The sequence below is a fragment of the Mobula birostris genome, chromosome 8 (genome assembly GCF_030028105.1).
Source record: "Mobula birostris isolate sMobBir1 chromosome 8, sMobBir1.hap1, whole genome shotgun sequence".
In the NCBI taxonomy this organism is placed as follows: domain Eukaryota; kingdom Metazoa; phylum Chordata; class Chondrichthyes; order Myliobatiformes; family Myliobatidae; genus Mobula; species Mobula birostris.
Window position 1 is genome coordinate 27,760,483 of NC_092377.1, and position 16,702 is coordinate 27,777,184.

The 16,702-nt window shown below is 39.2% G+C and overlaps 1 protein-coding gene across 1 annotated transcript in view; it reads left to right on the forward strand.

Annotated features, from left to right (window-relative positions):
- LOC140201991 (WD repeat-containing protein 64-like) overlaps positions 1-16,307 on the forward strand; it is a 126,949-nt gene extending 110,642 nt beyond the window's left edge. Inside the window, exons 22-26 of the mRNA XM_072266858.1 lie at positions 4,035-4,096; positions 10,551-10,663; positions 12,005-12,187; positions 13,770-13,878; positions 16,272-16,307. Coding sequence (XP_072122959.1) covers positions 4,035-4,096; positions 10,551-10,663; positions 12,005-12,187; positions 13,770-13,878; positions 16,272-16,307 — 503 coding nt within the window. The remainder of the gene's footprint in view (positions 1-4,034; positions 4,097-10,550; positions 10,664-12,004; positions 12,188-13,769; positions 13,879-16,271) is intronic.
- The last annotated feature ends 395 nt before the right edge of the window (positions 16,308-16,702 follow it).

Below are 16,702 nucleotides of genomic sequence, written 5' to 3' on the forward strand. Positions count from 1 at the left end.
CCTTTCATTCCTGGGGTGATTTTAGTGAATTTTCTTTGAACCCTCTCCAGTGTCAGCACATCCTTTCTTAGACATGGGGCCCAAAACTGGTCACAATGCTCCAAGTGAGGTCTCACCAGTGCTTTATAAAGCTTCAAAATTACATCCTTGCTTTTATATTCTAGTCCTCTTAAAATGAGCATCGCATTTCTCTTCCTCACCATCGACTCAACCTGCAAATTAACCTTTAAAGAATCCTGAATAAGGACTCCCAGTCCCTTTGCACATTGGATTTTTAAATTTTCTCTCCATTTAGAAATTAGCCTACTCTTTTACTGTATATCTTTTACCAAATTACATGACCATGCACTTCTCAACACTGTATTCTATCTGCCACACCTTTGCCCATTCTCTTAATTCCTTTTGCAGCCTATCTGCTTCCTCAAAAGAACCTGCCCCTCCAGCTATCGTCGTATTGTAAACAAACATTGCAACAAAGACATCCAAGTCATTGACATATAATGTAAAAAGATGGTCCCAACACAGATACCTGTGGAACACCACTAATCACTGGCAGGCAATCAGAAAAGTCTCCATTTATTCCCACTTTATAACTCCTGTTAATCAGCGACTGCTTTATCTATGCTAATATCTTTCCTGTAATACCATAGGCTCTTAACTTATTAAGCAGCCTCATGTGCGGCACCTTGTCAAGGGCCTACTGAAAATCCATATACACAACATCCACTGATGCTCCTTTGTCTATCCTGCTTGTTATTTCTTCAAACAATTCCAATAGATTTATCAGCCATAACCACTCAGGCCAGATTAACTGGCCTATAATTTCCTTTCTTCTGCCTCTCTCCATTCTTGAAGAGTAGAGTGACATTTGCAATTTTCCAGAACCATTCCAGAATCTAGTGATACTTGAAAGATCATTACTAATGTACCCACAATCTCTTCAGCCACCTCTTTCAGAACCCTGGGTGTACACCATCTAGTCCAGATGACTCATTTACCTTCAGACCTTTCAGTTTCCTAAGAACCTTCTCTCCAGTAATGACAACTTCACACACTTCTGACCCCTGACATTCTTGAACTTCCAGCATACTGCTGCTGTCTTCCACAGTGGACCATTGCAAAATACTTATTCAGTTCATCTGCCATTTCTTTATCACCCATTATGACCTCTCCCACATCATTTCCCAGTGGTCCAGTATACATTCTCATCTCTCTTTCACATTTTATGTATCTGAAGAAACTTCTGGTATCCTCTTTAATATTTTTGGTGAGCTTACTTTAGTATTTCATCTTTTCCTTCTTAATGACTTTTTTAGTTGCCTTCTGTTGGTTTTTAGAAGCTTCCCAATCTTCCAACTTCCCACTTCCCACTAACTTTTGCTCCATTATATGCCCTCACTTTAGTTTTTATGTTGGCTTTGACTTCTCTTGTTAGCCATGGTTGTGTCATCTATCCTTTAGAATACTTTTTCTTCTATGTGTATATCCTGTGCCATCCAAATTGCTTCCAGAAATTCCGGCCATTGCTGCTCTGCCATCAGCCCAGCCGGTGCTCTTTTCCAATCAGTTCTGGCCAACTCCTCTCTCATGTCTCTGTAATTCCCTTTACTCCTCTGTAATACTGATATATCTAACTTTTGCTTCTCCTTCTCAGATTTCAAGGTGAATTTGATCATATTATTATCATTTGCTCCAAAGGGTTCTTTTACCTTAAGCCTGCTAATCAATTCTGGATCATTGTACAACACCCAATCCAGAATAGCTGGTCCCCTAGTGGGCTTAACCATGAGCTGCTCTAAAAAGCCATCTCATGTGCATTCTAGAAATTCCCCATCTTGGGACCTAGCCCCATCCTAATTTTCCCAATCTAACTGCATATCGAAATCTCCCATGACTATTGTAACATTGCCCTCTTTGGCATACATTTTCTATCTCACATTGTAGTTTGTAGACCACGTCCTTACTACTGTTTGGGGTCTGTATATAATTCCCATCAGGGTCTTTTTACCCTTGCAGTTCATTTGCTTTACCCACACTGATTCAGCACCTTCTATGTCACCTCTTTCTAATGATTTGATTTCATTTTTTTACCAACAGAGCTGTGCCATCTCTCTGCCTACCTGCCTGTCCTTTTGATGCAATGTTTATCCTTGGATGTTAAGATCCCAGCTATAATCTTCTTTCAGCCACAATTCAGTGATGCCAACAACATCATACATGCCAGTCTGTGACTACACTATAAAGTTCATTTACCTTGTTCTGTTTTTGGAGAATTGTGTCCAAGTTTGGCCACCTACCTACAGAAAATATATAAATAAGATTGAAAGGCTGTGGACAAAATTTACAAGGATATTAGTGGGACTTGACGTTCTGAGTTATAGTGAAAGGTTGAATAGGTTATGACTTCATTCTCTGTTACGTAGAAGGTTGAGGTGAGATTTGATAGAGGTATACAGAAAATGAAGGTTAAAGATAGGGTAAATGCAAATGAGTGAGACTACAACTAGAGGTCATGGGTTAAGAGTGAAAGGTGAGATGCTGAAGGGGAATGTGAGGGGGAACTTCTTCACTTCTTCACTTAGAGGATGGTGAGGGTGTGAAATGAGCTGCCAGTGCAAATGGTGGATGCAGGGTCGATTTCAACACTTAAAATAATTTTGGATAGGTTCATGAGTGGGAGGGGTATAGAGGCATGGACTAGATGGGCCGAAGAGACTGTTTCTTGGCTGTGGTGTGCTATGACTATGACACTGTTGACATTACCTTCCATCATTTATTTGGAAATTATCCCTGTTACACTTTTCCTGGTTTTGTGTCCACTGTGTATCAGGACATATTTTTACAGTGGTGCGTAAAAATAGAACAGCTTGGTAAGAAGCACAAGTTTTCTGAACTACAGCTGGTGTGCTCACTGGTCTTTTCCTTTTCCAATGTTCTCAACTGTTTCTTCCATCATGCGGGATTGAATTGAACTGGCTGAAAATTTGCCCATGTGCTTGTGAGAATCGCGGATCATACATCGGTTCATTTGGTCACACGTGATTGTCAATGTTAGAGCACTTAGGTGCTGGGTCTCGCTATTGTTGAGTAAAGGTTCTCCTTTGATTGTGACAGGTTTCTGTTCTTGAGCAGTGTTCAAGAGAGTTGTTTCTGCAGCCCTTTTTTCCTGTTTAATTGTCTCACAACATCCATAACTGAGTGTGGCAGGGCCGCAGAGCACCGATCTGATCTTTTGGTTATGGCATTGCTTAGTTCTGTCTTATGCTCATGGCTTATTTTCTGCCTGCTGTATAATCCCATGTTTTAGCCTCTGCAGTTTAGCATTTAAGTTTTCCTGGTACTGATCTTCCTATTTTCTGCTGCCCTCCTCATCACACCAGAGTTACTCCCTTGGTTTATTGTGATTTTAGAGCAAGGAGCATGTTGCTTGCCAATGATAAATGGACTAGGAGAATCAGTATGACTTTTGTAGTTGGCAAAGCATTGAGCATTCTCTGTGTGCCAAGAAAAAACTTGGTACAAATGTCCTTTAAATTTTTTCCCCTCACCTTCAGGCTATGCCCCCTAGTATTTGACATTTCAAACTGGGGGGTGGGGGGAAGAAGTGGAGGGATTTTGGAAAGCTTTGACTATCTACTTTAGCTATCGCTCTCATAATTTGAGTGAAGGCTTGAAAATGTCCATATTGATAGTGTCCACTGCTCTGCCCTCATGAGTCATCTACATCTCCTCCTCAAAAACAATTCATTCAAGATCATACCCTGCACAAAGTCTTGCTGACTATTCCTAATGTCCATGCTTTTCCAAATACAATAAATTTTCAATCCCTGAGAATATTCTCTGGTAATTTCTCTGTTATTGATGAAAGGCAGAGCTTTATAGATGGCCTTATTATTCAAAAGATTCACTTTTGATGTAAGCCAAGTATCAGAATTTTCATCTGTTTCACTCTGAGGAGTTGCTATTTGGAATATGATGAGAATTTCAAAAAATACTTCTGCCTTAAAAATTAACTTTTGTATGTTTTCATACAGGAGGATACATAATAATTTGGGATATTGAAGCATTGATCAGTGATCCATATGCAGCAAATAAGGTATGTTTCCTTTCTTAACTCAACTAAGATTTAAGAACTTATTAATTATTGAATGATATCACAGAACTATTGAATGGTTATGAAAGGATTAGTTCTGTGATCATTCTCAGACTCTGAGGATTACAGAAGTTTTCACTTTGGACCTCTGCCAGAGCAACTCACTAGTTCTGCCCTCCACTATTTTACCATTTCATTGCAAATTTTTCGTCACTGGATATTGATCCAATTTTCTCCACAATGTATCCTCCCTCCACTATATCTACACAAAATGTAGTCCAGATTGTAACCATGTACCACATTGTAATAATTTCTCCCTCATGCCTCTCTTAATTCTCTTTCTTTTACTCTATACCTGTGATCTTTGGTCTTGACTCCTCCACCTATGGGTACAGAACCCTCATTATTTTATATATTTCCACCAAGTGTTCCCTCACCTTCTCTAAAAAAAAGTTCAGGCTTCTCTAATCCGTCCTTGTAACTAGTCCTTCACCCCAGGAGCCACTCACTTAAATCTTTAATGCCTTATACATATTCAGTTATGAAGTGATCAGTCTTTTGTAAAGTTTCAACATAGCATTCCTACTTTTAAACTTAATGACATTTTGATAAAGCCTAAAATTATGTATGCATTAACAGTGTTGTCCTTAACTGGCCTGAACAATTTCAGTGGCTTAGACACACATACCTTCGTACCACTCTGCTGCACACCCCTTTCAAAATTGTTTGCTTTGCTTGATATTGTCTCCCTTCATTATCCTTCCCAAAATGTATCCCTTCACATTTCTCCACATTTGCACAATTATTTTCATTTTACAGTAGCTGTCTGTAAGGAGTTTGTACATTCTTGTGTCACCACATGGTGCTCCGATTTCCTCCCATATTCTGAAAACGTGCGGGTTAGTAGGTGGATCGGTCACATGGGTGTACTTGGCGTGGGCTCATGGGTCAAAGAGTCGATCACTGTGCTCTAACTCAAAATAAATAATATTCAACCAGCCTGTCTATTTCCTGCTGCAATCTATCACCACCCTTCTTGCAGTTCAGAATACTGTGTAGATTTGTGTTAGCCACAAATTTAAGGATTGTGGTGTGCACTCCCAAATCTAAATGGGAAAAGTAATAAACAACAATGAAATCTGGAGAACATCACTCTCCATCTTCCTCAACCAAAAACCAATTGTTCACTACAACCCTCTGTTCCTTTTGTGCCACATGCTTCAACTATGCTGACAAGCTGCATGTGGCTTCTTACCATATGCCCTTTGAAGTCCTCATACCCCACTTTATTACTTTGCCAGCATCAACTCATGAAAAAGAAGCTACCCAATTGGTTGAAAATGATTCTCTGGTCAAGATGATGCTAAAGAACGATTCCTTGGGTGACATCTTCCAGATAGAAAATCTATCAAATTATTTCACTTTTTTCTACACTTTCTGCTTGTTCTTTTTGTCTTGTTCGTGTTACGAATACTTTTGGGGCCTGTGATGTACAGTTTGGAACTTGATTGAAGGATCCAGCGGCGTGCAGCGTCGGGAGAGCTGCCTTGTGGAGGTCAGAGACCGGGAGCCTAAAAGGTCTGAAGACACATGCTGACTCATGGAAAAGACCAGAGATGAGTCGCAGGGTCAATAACGACTCCATCTCGAAGCAGTGAGGAAGACTGAAGCATCGAGGTGAATGCGGAGGGGGCCAGCGATGGTTCCCAACAGAGACTGTCAGCAGCAGGTTTGGTGTGTTCGGACCCAGGTTGCTGGCGTTCAGGCCTGGATTGGCAGTGTTAGGACCCGGGTCGTCACTCACTCTTTACTGAAAGGCTGAATTTGTGTGGCTGCTCTCCTCATATGCCGACAAAAAGATGTTTTCCATATTCTGATCTTTGCTGGGGAGGGGGATTTTGGGGTCTGCGAGTTTTGTTTCTTTTCTTTTTTGTGTTGGGGGGAGTTGATGTCTTTTCTTTCATCAACTCTCATGGCCTTTCTATATTTCATGGATATCTGAAGGAGACAAATATTGGAGTTGTATTGTACATCCATACTTTGACAATAAAATGAACATCTGAAGTTTTGGAAGCTTTGAATACCTGAACATATCTGTACTGATCTGCTTTAATTATTCCACATTCCTACAGTTGAGTATTAATTTTGTCCCAGAGCAATGTTCCCAAAACTTTTCATGCCACCAAATTTAAATTGACAGTATTTGTAAAAATGCAAACACGGGGAAATCTGCAGATGCTGGAAATTCAAGTAACACACCTAAGAAATGCTGGTGAATGCAGCAGGCCAGGCAGCATCTATAGGAAGAGGTACAGTCGACGTTTCGGGGGAAGGGTCTCGGCCCGAAACGTCAACTGTACCTCTTCCTATAGGTGCTGCCTGGTTTGCTGCGTTCACCAGCATTTTTTATGTGTGTCGCTCGACTGTATTTGTTGAGCTTTATCCTTTGACTGGAGGAACAGCATTTAATACTCACCTGTTCTCTGGCACAAAATCTCCATATCTAAAGAGCATTGATAGATTACAGTCAGCCCCTCTACGAATGCCTCCCATACTTCCTTCAAATCCATGGATGCATCTCACCCCTGCTGACTTGTGTATATTTTTGGTCAACTTTTCTAAAATCTGCATACTATCAACTTTAAAGAACCTGGTGTCCTAACCATCTCCTCTTTCACAGTTACTTGTGCAATACCCTCACACTTGATGAAGACAGCATTTATTTAATACCCTAGCTATCCTGTCAGAATCCAAGTGCACTTTTTTTTTATTTTTGGCCTTAATAGCTTCCACTCTTCCATGTGTTATCCCTTTTTAATAATTATATGCTTTTAAAACACAAGGGAGAATATCATTTAGCAGATAAAGTACAGTTTAAATTCCAATTCAGACTCATTTTCCAGGGGAAAATAATAACCATACATAATTCTACCAAGAAGTTAATAATTTTGAGATTTTTTTCAACAGAAGAATCTATTTTTATGGATTAGGAATTGCATTCCGCACCATTCCATCCTGAACACTTGTGCTTGCCAGTGACAAATAGCCGACAGATCACATATCCCTGTTGTAAGTGGCAAATAAGCAATGTCCAACTTAAATATCAATGTATTTAAAATCAAGATGAATGCTCTTGAATTTTGTACCTCCCCGCTTGGAACATCGATCAGAAAATTAAATAATTGTTCGGCTTGGTTTGAAAATAGACACTTCCCATACATAATATTTCCCACTAGGAACAAAAAAAATTCCGAAAACTTTTCCTGAAAATGTTCATAGTCATACTCATACTTTATTGATCCCGAGGGAAATTTGTTTTCGTTACAGTTGCACCATAAGTAATTAAGTAGTAATAAAACCATAAATAATTAAATAGTAATATGTAAATTATGCCAGAAAATAAGTCCAGAACCAGCCTATTGGGTGTCTGACCCTCCAAGGGAGGAGTTGTAAAGCTTGATGACCACAGGCAGGAATGACTTCCTATGACGCTCAGTGTTGCATCTTGGTGGAATGAGTCTCTTGCTGAATGTCCATGCTTATAAATAATCCTTCATTTCTACATATTTCCTCCCTTTGAATCTTTTCCTTGGGTTAACTTCCGTTGGCTTTGGCTCTACACTCAGTAGTCACTTTATTAGGTATCTCCTGTACCTAATAGTGAGGCCACTGAATGTATGTGTGTGGTCTCCCGATGATGTAGCCCACCCACTTCAAGATTCGTTGAGTTGTGCATTCAGTGATGCTCTTCTGCACGCCACTGTTGTAACACAGGGTTATTTGTGTTTACTGTTACCTTCCTGTCAGCTTGAACCAGTCTGACCACTCTCCTCTGACCTTTCTCATTAATAAGGTGTTTTCACCCACTGGAGCTACTCACTGGATAGTTTTTTTTTTTGGCATCTTTCTCAGGGAACTCCAGAGACTTTCGTCTGTGAAACTCCCAGGAGATCAGCAGTTTCTAAGAAACTTAAACCACCCTGTCTGACACCAATAATCATTCCATGTTCAAAGTCACTTAGGTCACATTTCTTTCCCGTTCTGATATTTGGGCTGAACAACTATAGGTGTATAAGGTGATGAGAGTCATTGATCGTGTGGATAGTCAGAGGCTTTTTCGCGGGCCTTAAATGGCTAACATGAAGGGGCATAGTTTTAAAGGGCTTGGAAGTAGGTACAAGGGGGATGTCGGGGGTAAGTTTTATACACAGAGAGAGGTGGGTGTGTAGAATACACTGCCAGTGACAATGGTGGAGGCGGATGCAATAGGGTCTTTTAAGAGAGTCTTAGCAGGTACATGGAGCTTAGAAAAACAGAGAGCTATGTGGTAGGGAAATTCTAGGCCATTTCTAGAGTAGGTTGCATGGCCAGCACAACATTGTGGGCCGAAGGGCCTGTAATGAGTTGTTGATTTCTATGTTCTATGAGCCTGCTGAACATATCTGCATGTGATTTATGCATTGAGTTGCTGCCACATAAGTGGCTGATTAGATATTTGCATTAATAAGTGGATATACAGGTGTATCTAATAAAGAAGCCACTGAGTGTATGTGTTTCATTCTGATTTTCTCCCATGTTGATGGTACTATTTGAAATTGGAGATATCACAGCCAGGACAGATCTTCCTTCATTTGCTTTTCATATATGGATAAGTCTGAAGAGGAAGTGCTAAATTTTTGTAAATATTGAACACTTTTCTTGGAACCAGAATGATGAACAGCAATCATTGAAACAAAGTCTCCTACAAACTGATCCTTTAAGGTATACAAATTCATAGATTATCCAGGCAATTTGTTTCCCTGCTCAACATCTGAAAATATGTTCATTTTGTAATCATTAGCACATATTGTAGCAATTGCTGCTCTTTCATCAATGCCATGCGGAGTTATGATGTCATACAAATTAGGAGCAGCAGTAGGGCATCTGGCCTTGCAAACCTACTCTCTCATTCATAGCGAATCTCGTTATAATCTCAACTCTACCAATGTAGGGGTGTGACCAGAAACACGACCATCCTTCTGCATCCACTGATCCTGCTTTATCCATTCAGTTCTTCCTGGATTTTTGTTTTTTGTTTGTGAATTTAGTCATGTTGATTGGATAAAATAACTCTTTCTCCTGGATAACACTAGATATTCATTTATTGTGTCATGAAGTGCAAGGATCTGAATAATTAGTGTATACCTGGGATGCTCAAGTTTTTTGCAGAATCTACTATTTCCACGTAATAAAATGTACCATTTTTAAAGGAAAGGAAATAATGAAAATGCTATTTGAATCAATACAATAAATCGGAAGCTAAACTGACTTGAAAACAAAAGTATTGTAAGAATACTTTTATCAACACAGGAAAAGCTGCAGATGCTGAAAATCTTGAGCAACACACACTAAAACTTGAAGGAACTCATCAAGTCAGGCAGCATCCATGCAGGGAAATAATGTCTTAACACCTGATGAAGGGCCTTGGCCCGGAAAGTTGACTATCTATTTCCCGTTATAGATTCTGCCTGACTCACCGAGTTCATCCAGCATTTTGTGTGTGCTGTGGGAATAGGTTTCTGCAAGAATTTTTTTCCCGGTGCAAAAAATGCAGCAACGACATAGGAAGCATTTTGCACTACAAAGATATTGTAGGAACACACATCAAAGTTGCTGCCTGGTCTGCTGCGTTCACCAGCAACTTTGATGTGTGTTGCTTAAATTTCCAGCATCTGCAGAATTCCTCGTGTTTGAGGTATTGTAGGAGCAACTTAATATTGCAAATCAAATTCCTCAATCACAGAAACATGATAAATATTGTGATATAAATAACATATGAGAAGTAAATACTGTACATACAATAATAAAATCATAGAGTATAATACTGATTTTCTGGCATGCTTGGCAGTTTGGTGCCACATTGGCAAATTTTCTAGTTTCTTGGATGTTATTTCAACAGCCTAACATTCTTCTAATTGACCTTCGAGTTTATTTCATTAATTTTCCAGTGAACTTGGTGAGTAGAAAGGGGAGCAAACAACATTACCAGTGTGGATTCGCTGGGATTTCCAAATGATCACAAACTGGATAATTACCTTGTTTTTTTTACCCATTTGAAAGAAGAAAAACTGGAAGCAATGGCACTAATTGTTGGGAAATTGGTTTATTTTTGTCACATATACTGAGGTACAGAGAAAAATTTTCTTTCCGATGCCATCTATACAGACCATTTCACTAGAACAGTGCACTGAGGTGGTGTAAGTGAAAAGTAGCAGTATGCAGAATGCAGTTAGACTGGAAGTGCAGGGCATACAGACAATAAGGTGGAATGTCATGAGGAGGTAGATTATGAGGCCAAGTATCCATTTTAGCATACAAGGGATCTTGCAGCAGTGGGATTAGTCAATCTTTGCATAATTTCTGTATAAAGTCCAAAGGACTGGAGTCTCATCAGATCATCCCTATTATGTCTTTGCAGGAGCCTATAAATCGTATAATTAGCTGGAGAGCTCACACTCTGCAAGTAATCAGCATCTTCTTGGTGGAGGAAGCTGCTGTTGTTATTTCTGCATCTGTGGATTGTTCTGTCAGGTGTGTAATAGGATTGACATTAAACATGGGATTTTGTTGACATTTTTGCTAAGGACTAGCTTTCATATTAATGCGTATTTTTTCCATAATGTATTTAATACTGAATGATTTAAACTGCTGGCTTAAGCAAGGTGTGTTTCATGGTATGGATTTTGTTCTTCTGTAACATTGGACATTGCTAAACCAGTTAAAATATTACAGAAATACAACATCCATGTGCCACTTTTACTGATGCATAAGTTTTATTTCTAAATATTGGATGTAAATTTGTATTCCTGAACCAAAATGACAGGATTTAAGCTCAACATATCAATTTGTCATCAGTTGTTTGAATGAAATACTTATACAATAGGGGTTAAGTACTTCACCAAGCCTCTGAAATGCTATTGCCATATGCACTTTCTTCTATTTATGGATGTGTAGCCTAGACTTAACTGTATTCTCAAATTACTATTGCATGCCTGTTGATTACTTATCTAATATTATAAATACCATGCCTTCTGCTGTGATATTGCGGTCTTGTCAGGTGTTAGTCCATGTTTCCAGAATCAATCCTCATTCCCACATTTATCATGGAAACTGCCTCGGTCAACTTATCACGGTGTATATACATTCTCCTACTAATATTGGCTTTGTAGCAGCTCATTTTTCACATTAATTATCTCAATGCTCAAAGCTAAGCCAGTAAATGCATATTTTAAAATGTTATTGAAAATTCCAACATATTTGTCCATCGTGCATAAGACATACATAACCACTAATGTGCAATTAAGTTCTCCAAGCGTTGCTTGCCTTATTTTGCCCGGAGAGAAATGCCCCACCCTTTTATCAGGCTACTTTCTCATCGGTGGCAATCAATATAAAGTATGGTAATGGGGATCACTGAATACAGGAGGTGGAGAAGTAGAATCAGCAGGGTAGGCTGCCAGTGCAGCTCAAAGGAAGATCTGGACAGAGCTACAAACAGACTTTGGCTGAGTGAGGACAGACCATTAAGAAGCAAAGAAGATGAGGTCTTTTGATCTCTTGATACATAATCTGTTGTTTCAGCTCTATGTTCTGGATTCTCACCTGTCCACCAGACTCTCCTGCTTCTAGCGTACTGTGTTACTTTTATACTCTGTCACCTTTACCTAAACAACTTGTTTCTTTCCTTGAAACTGTAGGTGGGTTTAGTGAGTTGGTTTTGGGAGAACCATGAAATATATCGGTCCTTTTATTTTGGCACATGAATTTGAGCGTAGAAATATTTCTGGACCTTAGTTTCCCTGTACCCATATACCTGGTCTTTTATTTTTGAAAGAAAAATGTTCAATGATTAACTGTTTTATTGCTTTTCAGAGTTTGGTATGCATTAAATGGCCATTACATTGGATACTTCGGACAACACAGTGCGCTGCTTTTAATGAATCCCAGTGAGTTTGTTTTACCCAGTGACATAACCGAAGGACCTGTGGAGGGTAAGTCAAAGCAATCCAACAAGGCGGACCATTTGGACTACCCCTTGATGTTGGACTTGGAAAGGTGAGACGATAAATAATAAAGTTGATTGCAACATCCTGTAGTTTGTGACCTTATAGTAAGTGCACCTTTCAACCAGAAATAGAAATATTATTTTATGCTTTGCCCATATCATTCCTGATTTTTAAAGTCACGGGGTATGTGCATTATGGGCACTTGCATTTGTTGCCCATCCTTAGTTGGCCCCAATGTACGTACATATTGGGTTCCTGGAGTCAAATTTGAATTGATAACTTTGTGATCCCGAAGCAATAGTGTTACTCACTGAGCTACAGCTGCTGAAATACTGTATGTGAAATATGATATATGATGCCTCCAATGGAAATCTAAGATTTTAGGATTGCTAGAAACTTTGTCTGGTTTGTGCATCATCTTGAATAGTTTTTGAATGTTTCAAAAGTATTCAAAATTCCCCCAACAGTGTTGACTGCCAGCAATGTCTGGGGTTACTGCTGCTTTTTTACTGCTATTTTGTGCTATTCTGATTGGGGCACTTTGACGTGGACCAAACCTGCGGTCTGCAGTCAAGAATGAAACAGCACTAAGTCAAACTGAACTGAACCACACTGAACATTCCTAGACTGTTTCAAGGACTATGCAGTTTGATGTTTAATATTCTGTGCGGTATTCGCTCATTTTTTGCTGTTTGTGTGATTTGTTCACATTTTTTGTGCATGGGTGTTTGATGCTTTCTTTGAACAGGTTCCATGGTTTTCTTTGTTTCATGGCTGTCTGTGGGAAGATGAATCTTAGGGTTGTATACTGCATACATACTTCGATGTTAAATCTACTTTGAATTATCTATCAAAGAAATATTGTGGCTCTAGTTTGAATAGAACTTGTCCTGCTCCTCCCACTGCTCGTACCATTTTGGATCGGAGAGGCTCCGAATGCATGTCCTGCCCAATTCTGATCCAGATTGTTCACTAGTTACTGTCAAATTCCTTATTATTGGAAACAAAATTCACAATGATCGTGTGGATAGTCAGAGGCTTTTTCCCAGGGCTGAAATGGCTAACACGAGAGGGCACAGTTTTCAGGTGCTTGGAAGTAGGTACAGAGGAGATGTCAGGGGTAAGTTTTTACACAGAGAGTGGTGAGTGTGTGGAATGGGCTGCCGGCGACGGTGGTGGAGGCGGATACGATAGGGTCTTTCAAGAGACTCCTGGATAAGTTCATGGAGCTTAGAAAAATAGAGGGCTATGGGTAACCCTAGGTAATTTCTAAAGTAAGTACATGTTCAGCACAGCATTGTGGGCCTGTATTGTGCTGTAGGTTTCTTATGTTTCTAATTAATTTATTCTCCAGAAAGTGTCTCTTTCCTGGATTCAGATTTGCTCTGTGCTCCAGGGTAGGCAGTGGGTGGTGTGTTGTTCACTTGAACCCATTTGTGCATCACACTTTACCTCTACTTTATCAGCTGATGATAAGCAGTTTATAGATCTAAGTTTTCTCCATCTCTATTGCTCAATGTGTTTGACTGCAGTTAAAATAATAATCATTTAACTGTACCAAATACAAGTAATTTAACTTAACTCATATCTTGAAAGGTAAGCAAATTTACTTTTACGGCTTTTTGATTTAGATGGAAGCCATTTGATCGGGAAGGTTACTTAATGAAGATGAAGCAACAACGGAAAGTTCTTGATGTTGATCAAGACAAAAAATTATTTAAATCAGTGACTATTCCAAGGGTAGGAATAGAACTTTCTTCGATTTTAATGAACTGATGTGAAATAAATGTTTCTCTAGTACCTATCATATGAGGCAAGATTACCTCCCTCCCCTGTCACCACAGCCTCCCTTCCCAACCCCTACATTTGGTAGTGTTTTCTCCTCAGCTTTACTATCACACACATTTTCAAATTAGCCATCATCAGCTCTCTCTCCGAAAGTTCAAGCTTGACCCTCCTAAACTAACAATACTGTCAAAGAGTCATAAAAAATTGGGATTGGAGTCATCCCCATTCTGTCACAGAGTCATAGAGAAACAGGATTGGAGTCATCCCCATTCTGTCACAGAGTGACAGAGAAATGGGATTGGAGTCATCTCCATTCTGTCACAGGGTGACAGAGAAATGGTATGGAGTCATTACCATTCTGTCACAGAGTGACAGAGAAACGGGACTGGAGTCATCCCCATTCTGTCACAGAGTGACAGAGAAACGGGATTGGAGCCATCTCCATTCTGTCACAGAGTGATAGAGAAATGGGATTGGAGCCATCTCCATTCTGTCACAGAGTGATAGAGAAATGGTATGGAGTCATTACCATTCTGTCACAGAGTGACAGAGAAACGGGATTGGAGTCATCCCCATTCTATCACAGAGTGATAGAGAAACAGGATTGGAGTCATTACCATTCTGTCACAGAGTGATAGAGAAATGGGATTGGAGTCATTCGCATTCTGTCAGAGCCATAGAGAAGTACAGTGCAGAAACAGGCCAAAACTATCAGACTGTCCCTTTGTTTGTATCTAACATTGGTTCCCACAGTCAGGGAATTAATTTTACATTTATTATTCTTGCTTTAATATCCCTAGTCCCTAATCTTCAAGGTATCTGTGCTCTTCTGGCCTTGGTTTCTTGAGCATCTACTTTGTTATCTGCTTCGTATTTTGGAGCTCTGCCTTCAAATACCAAGGCCATGATTTTGGAATTCCCTCCCAAAAGTATTTTCATTCCTTTCTTTGTCTTCCTTTCTTTTACATGGTCATCTGCCATAATGCTGCTTTCTGAGATTCAGTCTCAAACTTCGTTTGATGCATTGCCTTGGGCAACTCTGCTATATTAAGGGTATCGTTATAAATGGTGGAGGATCAGCTTCACAAACCCATATGAATTAATCTATTGTGTTCAGGTCAAGTTAGCAGACATTTCACAGAGTCCTTCTCAATTAATGCAGGAATGCCTAAATTCTCAGATATTGGTCTGTGATGAAGTTAGAAAGTTTAGGAGAATAGTACAAGTTTGATTATTGCTGAAATTCCTTTTGGTTCCGTAATGAACTATAAAGCACTGATTCCTTAAGTTCACATGCATACAGTTTGGCTTAAGTAAATGTGTGGTAAATTTAGTGGAAATATCGATTCTCATCACCAAATGGGAATGGTGAGACTGGGCAACCTTTGCTTAAGAAAGTAAAAGAATGATTTGGGACCTTTGTGGGGCATTGAGATATCAGCTTTACACTCACAGCACTGCTGACTAGGACTAGAACAGTGAAGGCCTGGGTATGCTGACCTACTGGTTAGCATTGCGAACGTGATCCCCTTTATGACAGTCACCAGCTGGGTTGGAGTTGCTGGGGAAGTGGAAGGGAATTGTTTGGATAGGATATTATTGGGGTAAAAGCAAGGTCTGAGCATTTTCCCAATAAATCAGACAGATTTCACAACTTTCACTGTGATGTGAAAATCCAAAAAAACAAATGCTGGAAATCCTAAACGTAAACAGAAATCCTGGAAACTCTCAGCAAGTTAGGCAGTAACTGTGAAAAGTTCAAGTTTAATTGTCATTCAACCATATGCATGTATGTAGCTAAATGAAACAATGCTCCTCCAGGACAATGATACAAAGCACAGAGCATTGCAGTCACAAATAACACACAGCATATATAGTTATGATAGCATGTGCAGTCACAAAAATAATATTAGCTCTACTTCCTGAGTGGCGCACTCAAATAATTATAAAGTGAAACAGTCATGATTTAGGTCTGTGGCCTTTCATCAGAGCCTCTTTCCACTTGCTGCTTAACTTGCTGTGATTTTTCAATCATATTATTATTGTACGTGCAAAATACGATGCAGAAATAATATCAAAATTACAGTAAATCATGCCAGTAAATGCCTGACCCAATTTCCTGATGATTGCCATTTCACTGGAAAACATGTATAAATATCATAAAACCTGGACAAAATTGTGCTCCATATGCTGTTAATAAGTGCCAATGGATTTTTCTAATTTACTTTCTGGGTAAGCACTCAAAATCTACATTTTGTTAAAACTACTAATTGTAGACTAAATCTAATCTATGGGCCTCTTTCTATTTTATATTTTACTTTTAAGTTTAAAAATTTGTCCTATAGAACATTTTTGATGTCGGAGCTGTTAAAATTGCATGATTCCTCACTAAAACTGTCACCTTTGCTGATAAAATGGAAGTTCGTTCATACAAAAATAACAGCTGCTCCCCTCATGTTTGTAAATCCCCCAGTAACAGTCTTGAAAACCACAGAGCTGATCTGTAGATAGCCAGGTAAATGGCAAAATTTGCCTTTGTCAAAGTGTATTTTTTCCTGTCAGTAATTCAGGACTTGCAGCTTATTTAAAGCTTTAGAAAGCTTTATATACTAATATTGTAATCCGTCCTCCAACAGGGGTTGCAAGCTCTGGGATATTGCTGTAGATCCTTTTGAATGTCACTGTTTCCAATATTTATCCACTTTGCCATCATTTGTGTATGTTTTAAGTTCAACAAATAATACTAATTGAGAGCACATTGATTTTTTTTTTTTTG